This window comes from Cyprinodon variegatus, unplaced genomic scaffold (assembly GCF_000732505.1).
Source record: "Cyprinodon variegatus isolate N-32 unplaced genomic scaffold, C_variegatus-1.0 Scaffold1179, whole genome shotgun sequence".
NCBI classification, from domain to species: Eukaryota; Metazoa; Chordata; class Actinopteri; order Cyprinodontiformes; family Cyprinodontidae; genus Cyprinodon; species Cyprinodon variegatus.
In genome coordinates, this window is record NW_015151632.1 from 141,535 (window position 1) to 150,490 (window position 8,956).

Consider the following 8,956-nt stretch of genomic DNA (forward strand, 5'->3'; position numbering starts at 1 on the left):
CAGAGGGTCCCACTCGTGCTGACTCCAGGTTCTGAGTTCCCACAGGGTCCTCCCTTTCTCCCGGCTCCAAGCAAGGTGCTTCGAGCCACTCTGGTTTCTCCTGCTTCCCTGGATCTTTGTAAAGTAAGCGCAGCTCTGTCACCCTCAAGCCCAAGCCCCACCTGTCACTGAGACACCCGCCTCCAGCTCCATGGATCAGAGCCTGAGTCCGCTCTGTCCTCCCCCGGTTAGGTTCCTGCGTCCGGTGAAGTTGAACGGGTCCCGGTGCTGTTGCTTCCCCGTCGACTCCGTTGCTTCCATTATCTCTCTCAATAAACAGTTAACTGATCCCTGTTGCCGTGTGTGTTTTGCATGTGGGCTAAATACGTTCAGCCGAACATGACAGTATGCTTGTGTGAATCGTGCTGTGCTTGTATGGATCTTGTATGCCTGCATGAATCATGCTGGTCGTGTGAAACTTGTATGACCCAGAAAAAAAATGGTGGTGACACCAAATGCAGCGCAGGAACTCTCCTTTAAAACCTTGCAATGGGTCACATGACTCCGGCTGTTCCTACTGCCGGCAGTTTAGACATTATTTCCCTGTTTTTGAATATGAAGACATGAAAAATTCATTTTCATACACGGTGCCGTCTCCCACAGATCTACCATCTTTAGTTTTGTTCCATTAGAAATGTCTCAAAGGTAAAGGGTGTAAGGGTAGTGCTGTGGGCTGACGTTGCTCTCCTACCCCTCTTGATAGCTGCCTTTCCAGCCTCATAGAGTGGATGCTGAGTGTCAGCCAGCCAGGGCTTGGCCCCAATCACCATGGTAACCGTCAGCTTGTTAGGACTCCTCCTCTTGGCAAACACAGACTGAAGGTAGTCTGTTACCTGAAGCCCCAAAACAATACAGCAATAAGAAAGACTGTAGAAAAACCAGGACTGCAGCTTCTATGTTACCTGCTTCTTGACTGTGGCCGGGTCCATGTCTGGGACTTGTCTTATGGAGAACTTAGCCGTGACTTTAGCAGGGATGACGGTCTTAGTTCCAGGGTCAGAAAAGGCTCCCTCAATACCGTGGATGGAAACAGTGGGGTAGCGCCACCTATGGGCCAGCAGGTCCACCTGTGGAGTAGCAGCGCAGACACAGCCAGTCATTGGGTCGGCTGAAAACGTTCAGAGTTACCCTTTTCCTACCTTGTTGTTGTACATGAGCTGGCCGACGCCGATCTTGTTCTTGTAGTGATCCACGTCAAACTCGATATCCTGATACATCTTCCACTCTTCATCCGACAGCGGAGCCACTGCTTCCCGGATCCCCGGGATCAGAATCTTCCCACTGGGGCTGATCAGTGTGTCTGCAGGGTTCATACCAAACAGTTTGCTGTTGTTTACTCATTTCTTCTGCTCTTTACACCAAACATGAACTAAAGAAAGACCTGTGATCAATGACTGCAGAAGCAGCTCCCTAATCAGCTGACTGAAGGTTTTTCTCAGGATTTGCAGGTCAGGCTTTCCCATAACTAGGCCATGTTTTGGGGACTTATAGGTATTTTGGGACCAATGACTGGTCTCCATGAGAAGAAGTTCTTCCATTAGAGTGAGGGTTAGGTGATAACTGCGTTTAGGTTCAGGTCTGGATGAGAACATAGAAATGAATGAGAAATTAAAATAATAGAAAGTCCCCACAAGCATCATGTGACACAACAGGTGTCTGTGTGTGTGTGTGTGTGGCCATGTCTTTAATACCTGGTGGGGACAATTTCCTAGGAATATGCTACATTTTGGAGACTCATAGTACTTGTGGGGACCAACAACTGTTTGTTGTTTTCTCCATCCTGTGGAAGATGGTTCTCCTTGCATTCTCTAGTATAAAAGGTTCTAATGATGAGTCTGAGGTCCGATAGATTTCAGTGACTTTAACTGATTTTTATTATTTGGTTTGTTTGCTTGTTGATTAGTTGGTAAAATCTCTTGAAAATGCATGAATGGATTTTAATCAAAATCAGAACAGAGGTGCGCCTCATGCCAAAGAACAATCCATTAAACTTTGGTGATGATCCGGATCATAACCTGGACAGAGGAATTTTTTTGAAGGATTTTTTAGCATCGAAACAGAGACACTAAGCAGAAAAAGCAGTTCCCTCTAAACCAGCGGGTGGCGTTAGTGAATAATAATAACTTCAGCATTAGATAAAAACACCTGTGTATCACATAAAAGAAGAGACATGCTTCGCCCAAAGACTCGATCTGCTGATTGAGGAAGAAAGTTGGTTTGTTAAAGGATTACTTGACAAGCTAGAAAAGTAATTTAATGATATTTTCATCAGAGGTTTGCCTCATGCAAAGGATCTATTCATTCAAATCAAGATCATGAGTTTCAGATGTAGGAGTAAGACACAATATGAGGGAAACATTTTCTGCTGAGTTATTATCATTATTTTTTATTGTTATTCTTTTATTTGATGAAGAAGAATAGAAATTTACAAAACGGCAGAAAAGGGAAGACATGAAAAGAAAAAGGGGCGGAGCTTTCACAGATGGATTCATGGGAACAGAGAGGGGTTAGTCACAGCATCTAATAGCAGTGGTTCCTGCAGTCTCTTGATTTGAGTCGAAAACAACAGGAAAGTTTTAGTTTATTATTAATTTGCTGAGTCATCCCCAGCAGCTGGTTTATGGGCGGAGCTTCCAGTCGAAGCCACGTCTTTGTCATTCTGCCTTTTTGGCTGCAATGGTGAATATTTCAAACCGATATTTATCATTTTTGCTGCATCATATATGCAGGAAGAAAACCATCCAGGATCCTTTGGTCTAGTTTGAGTCAGAATTCTCTCTATGGTTTCAGACACCGTCTCCCAGATGGATTTTATTTGATCACATCCCAGAAAACATGGATTAGCTTCTGTGCATCGAGTCTGACTCTGCTATCCCCCCCGCACTGATGAGGAGTAATAAAGAATCTCCTCTCATTTCCATCTGAAGTCCCTCCGTCTCCTGGAAGCAGTTGTTGTTTAATGGAAGCTACACAGTTTGGGCCAATCATCGTCTGACAGGCCAATAGTTCAGCCTCCCATTAACTTGGCTGTGAGGCCCTTGTATTATAGGCGGGCATCTAGGGTTAGGGCCCAAAACTGAAAGGGAATCAAAAATACAAACCACCATCCTAAGACTCGACAATAAGTTGCCATGGAAACGCTTCACTCCATAAACAGAGCTACTGGAGGAGGAGATGAAGCAGCAGAGGATTGAGCAGAAGTCCAGGCGCGGTCAGTCAGTCGGTAATCTCTCCCAGATTATCTCTCTGCGATATGCCCAGAGCAGGAGCAGAACTCCATGTCTAATAGTTTATTCTGGAACCTCTGGTTCAGCAGAGCGTCTGCTTGTCCGTGCAGTGAGATAGTGATGCTATTTATGGGTTAGGCCTGAATGGTCGACCTACTGCTGTGGTTTTCCTCTTTCAGTTCTGTCTTCAGGGTATCATCGCCTCCCGGTCCTTTGTAGCTGTAGATTGTTGCTAACCTGTCCTCCCTCTGCAGCATCTTGAACTAAGGTTCATCTAAACGTGTGATCAGAATAAAGCTGGATGTGAGTTTAACGGGATAATAAAGCTGAAGAACGACTGAGCTATTTTTGACAGAGTCAAAACCATCTTTCCAGCTGGTAACCAGATCAGATTATTTACTTTACATTCTCTGTCTTAGCTGATTTCTTATTTCATACCACCCATCCTCCCCACCTTCTCCAGAAGCTCCATAGAGAGCGTTCTGAGCAGCTGTCTCACTGTGTGGTGTGGAGGCTGCAGCGCCTCAGACTGGAAGAAGGTGAGAACAGCAGAGAGGATCATGGGGGCTCCTCTTCCCTCCATCAAAGACATTTCATCCCAGCGCTGCGTGTCCCGAGCCCGTGACATCATCAATGACCCCTCACCCCCCCACCATGGACTGTTCTCCCTGCTGCCCTCTGGGAAGAGGCTTCCCAGCATTCAATGCAGGACCAGCAGGTTCTGCAGCAGCTTCTTCCCCCCTCTCATTGAAATCTCTAATCTAGACTCTGCATCTCACTTATAAACAAGATAGTTTTACGACCAATGTGGCTGATTTTTCCATAACCCATTTAAATTGAACTCAACTGAATGTTCTATTCATTTTGAACCATATTAATTTTCTCTTCTTTTTTCTTTTCTCTTTCTCTGTTTACATTCTGATCACTGCGGCACTTTATAAATGGGAATGTTCATTTCACTGTTTTAAAGCTCAGTGTAAAAAATAAAGTCTGTCTGAGACTAATGTGTTTTTAAAGGTCCAACTGTTTGGATGGGACATGATCACCATCACCTAAGCTAACTTTGGTTGACCTCTTAGACCCACCGAGAATGCCAATAAGGTCAGTCATGGGTTCGATCACCGTTCCTCCATAAACACCAGAGTGTAAGTCCTGCCTCGAACCTTCAACCTGCAGAACAACACAAGAAGCAGAAAGTCTCAGAAAGAGAGATGCAGGATAATTCAAACGGCTCTGTGAACAGACCTCAGCATAGAAGTAGCAGTTCCCTCTGGTGCCGTAGGTGAGGGCGGGTCGTCTGCTCAGCCAGCCACAGTCAGAGATGATGATGTAGTCCACATCGGAGAAGAAGGTGTGGTTCTGGGCCAGGATCATGGCATCCAGGCCGTTAGAGCCGGTCTCCTCCATGCCCTCAATCAGGAACTTCACGTTTACTGGCAAATCCTGCTCCAGACGTTAGTAGAGTTCAACAGTGAGAGTAAAAAACTCTGTGATGAAAATGACCTAAAACATCCGGTGATTTTTCTCACCATGCTGAGGGCTTGGTACGCCTTCACAGCGTGAATCCAGGCTAAAACTGGAGCCTTGTTGTCTGACGTTCCTCTTCCATATAGATTCCCTACAGGGAGAAAAATACGTTTTCATAAAACCATTTGGAATCAAATCCTTCCAGAGAAAATTGAAAGATAAACTCCATATTATCCCAATAAATTCATCATTATGGAGATATGTTTCATTTTTCATGTTCAATCAGTCAATTCTGACACAAGACACATCAAAATATCTGTTTTGGATAAAAGTTTATCATTTCAAGCATCCATAAATTTGGGCGCTTTCTTTGATGATTGTATGGAAACCTGGAATGGCAAATGAGAAAAAAAATCTGGATAGGAACAAATCTGGACGGATGGAGAAAAGTTTTTACTACAATGTTTTAGGTCAAATTTTAATCTTTTATAAATGAAACTACATTAATCAGAACATTCTTAAACAAGAAAAATTGTCTTTTTTTTAACTTTCCTTTTAGGGCAGAAAAGAAAAGACTAGATTCTTCTTTTCCTTTCAGCAGCGGTAAAGTAGATTCAGTCTAAATCAAAGGTTTCTATTATTCTCTGACGTTTGAAGTCAATAACCGTTGAAGTTTCATAATGACTTTATTCAGCTTTTATAACTAAAATATTAATAAATAACCTCATAAGTACAAATAAGAACAATCCAAGCATCCATATTTAGATTGTTTTCCAGTTATTTCTCCACCGGGTCTAAATTATTGTGCGAACGTTGGAGAAGCAGCCATAATGTTGGAATTCATTCGATATTATTTATAAATAATAACTGTATACCATCAGCAACAAACACACTGTTTGCACCTCATTGTTCAGAAATGAAGGAATGATTGTTGGAAACCAGGTAATTTCAAGAAGGTCTGTGGTTTTACTTCAATGCTACTATTGGTAAAACAAAGATTTAGAAAAAATAGCCTTTAAAAAACGTTTCTTCAATTGCTTTTAGAAAAAAAAGAAGAAGGTTCAACTTTTCTGATAAGATTTTTCTTCTCTGGAAACATATTTCTCTCATCATATGGAAACATCAAAGTGTGTTGGAAGGTGTTACCTTGGATATCTGTGAGGTTGTAGGGATCCGTAGCCCAGCCGTCCTCCAGCTTCGCCGGCTGGACATCCACATGACCGTAGACGCACACCGTGTGCTTGCCAGGGTCGCTCCCAAACCGCGCCGTCACTACGTTGGGCAGGGCTAACATCTGCCCGTTTGGAAGCTGCAGGGACAACCACATGGAAAGGTTTGGAAACACTGTGCAGGTAAGAGGGGGAAGTGGGGGAGGATGCAGGGACAGCTGGGAGACAAGCATCTGGGAACAGCTTCTGAAGAGCTGGGTGTTTAGAGAGGAACCTGCTTCTGGCAGCTGAGGAGCAAAGGGCCTCAGATTCCTCCAAATCTGGTGCAATTTTCACCAGTAAATGCAAAACCTCATTCAGACAAAGATTGTGTTTCAGTGAGAGATGATGCAAACGTAACCTGACCTTCAAAGTTCAGTTTTCTTTTAAAATCAAGTAATCTTTTGTTAAAACTAACAGGAGCTCAGATAAATAATTGTTTAAATTAATTGTATTACAGATTTTATTTAATTAAAAAGTTTAAAACAAACACCAACAATTAATAAATATGGTAAGGAGCAAACGTACTCTGACATATTATTGAGGGTTTTAAGCATGTGATGATGTTTATATTGTTGTAGAGTAGCGTCATCAGCAGCTAACGGCTGCAAACAGGTGAAATGGTTTAGAGACTAATTCAACGGTGAGTGAAACCCTGAGATTGGATCAGTTACCTGTATGATACTAATTGTGCTATAAATGGTAACAGCTGATGAAACAGCTGTAGCATTAGCTCAGTGCTGTGCAAAGATGCTAACCTTGCTAAGTAGACCTTGGCTAATCTGTTACCATGGAAATTGGTGCTAAATGTGCAGCATGCTCTTTCTTTCCTTTGTTATAAATGCATTTGTTTTCACTAGAGTTTATAAGAGAATCTAATTATTAGTTCATGTTAATTTTCTGAAAGATATTTTCTTATATGTGTGGAAAAAGGTGCTAAAGCACCAGTTACGTATCTTTTATTTAGGTGATTTAAGGGTAAACTTTTATTGCATTCCCAACTAACCCTAACCCTAACCTAACCCTAACCCTAACCGGTGCAGGAGGGGATGGTAAAGCACGATGAGCCTTATGTCCTCTAAATCACTGTGAATGTCTCTGTATTTATTGTTTTAGCACAAAGGTTCCTCTTTACTTTATGTTCATTAGCAATTTGAAAGATAATAACTTGACTACTTGAGGTTAAGTGTTAATGTGAGAGAAGAATGTAATTACTTATAGTTGTCTACTATGAGCGCTTTAGGTTTGATAATTGATATTTTTGTCGTAGGACTAAGCTGTTAAGGAAATGATTTTCAAACCAATTGATATGAGGCGAAATGCTATTGATTGGTGATCTATGGAGTGGGGAAGGAAAATAGAACTAATGGACTTTCTTCTGGCCAATCCATAGGTCAGGGTTTTTTCTTACCCAGATTTTTCAGTGATATCAGTGGATTTGGAGTCACATCCATCCCAGATTGGAGGGTTAGGGTTGAGTTGAATCTGCAGTGGATGTTCATCCCCTGCATGCACACATTCCCAGTGTGAGCTGGGTGGCGAGCCAACTGAACCGTGACCTTTGATTTGATGCAGTCTCATCTCCCTTCCCTCACAGGGTGTGAGGTGGGACTGATGAACACTGATTTCTGACACTGGTTCTGGTACCAATATATCACAGACTCAAGGTAAAAATGGCCCCAATGAGCAAAAGGACTGTTTGTTTTATTCTTACTAACAACTCTTGCCAGCTTTATTTCTATTTTTTTTTTGTATTTTTTCATATACATTTATACTGTTTGAATTTAAATGGATTTTTGTATGTGAAGCCGTTCTTGTTCAAAGAAACTGTTAATATAGCAACTCAGTCACTGTTGTCTGTCATTACTGAGGTCAATCCACAGCCTCTTAAGGCTGAGCATCTTCTGTTACTGGTCCTTTTATTGTTACAAATCACTTAGTGCCTGTTTCTCTATCACCAAATCGTGATAAAGGTTACACAAAGCTTTCTGCTCTTATAAGGTGTTTCATCAAAATACTGGATAACGATTGGATATCGGTTCACTGCTAGATGGAAACTTCCATCTGCAGAAAGGCTTCAGTCTGAGTGAGAGTACTGCTTAAGCTTTTAGCCATATCTGACTCTGGAAATGTCTTTTTCTTCGTGGAACGGGTTCAATCCATGGGCTGCAGCCAGCGTGGTGAAATGTCACTTCAACCGGAGTTCTGGTTACCAACCTCTTGCTCTCCGATGTCCACCAGTTCCACGGTCCCTCCCATCAGTCGCAGCTTCTCAGCCACCTTCTCCATCATACGGTGCAGCTCTGGTCTTTTATGAATGTTGCTCGAGTCACTTTCGATTGCCACCCAGTCCCTGAGAGCCTGCAACACAAGTGGAAGGACTGTGGTGAGTCCAGGGCACAGTTCCTGTTATTATGAAATCAGTGAGAAAATAAATATTTATGCCTCAGAAAGTCAGAACCACTCAGAGCAACATCTCCAACCGTTCTTCTTCATTTCTGGTTACATTTTTTACCTGATATTAATGAGTTTTAATCTCTCGTATTATTTTTCTAAATATGGGACATCAGTTGTTATTTAATGAAAACTGACCTGATCAGCTGACCTCTACTCAGCTAGTAACCACTGATCAGGCCCCAAATCTAGGCATAGTGCTGGATTCAGACTTGAACCTACCTCAGACTTCAATTTAAAATTAATTGAATCACTGTACAAAAAAATCTCTGAAAGTGTTTGACCAAAAACCTAATTATTTCCATGTATGTAATATTTTGAACAAGTACAATCTTTTAAATTTGAAAATTTTATATATTTTAAGTATGTATGCTTCATTTATAAAGCGCTGCATGGACTAGCCCCACCTCCTGTCTCTACTCTGTTCAAACCCAAGACTTCAAGTGGCCTGAGAAGCAGGGCCTCCTCCAGAGGAGACTGTGAGGTTCCTCACAGAAGAACAACTTTTGGTCAGAATGCTCTCTCTGTGAGAGCCACTAACATCTGGAACAGTCTTCCTCT

At 42.2% G+C, this 8,956-nt stretch overlaps 1 protein-coding gene across 2 annotated transcripts in view; it reads right to left on the bottom strand.

Annotated features, from left to right (window-relative positions):
* Positions 1-8,956, bottom strand: part of LOC107101962 (cytosolic non-specific dipeptidase-like) — a 17,896-nt gene that overhangs the window by 5,656 nt on the left and 3,284 nt on the right. For both annotated transcript variants that reach the window (XM_015401064.1, XM_015401063.1), the window contains exons 3-10: positions 8,159-8,302; positions 5,880-6,042; positions 4,796-4,884; positions 4,512-4,709; positions 4,352-4,436; positions 1,179-1,339; positions 942-1,106; positions 731-872 (exon numbers count right to left, since the gene is read on the bottom strand). In XM_015401064.1, the coding sequence (XP_015256550.1) occupies positions 731-872; positions 942-1,106; positions 1,179-1,339; positions 4,352-4,436; positions 4,512-4,709; positions 4,796-4,884; positions 5,880-6,042; positions 8,159-8,302 (1,147 nt within the window). The remainder of the gene's footprint in view (positions 1-730; positions 873-941; positions 1,107-1,178; positions 1,340-4,351; positions 4,437-4,511; positions 4,710-4,795; positions 4,885-5,879; positions 6,043-8,158; positions 8,303-8,956) is intronic.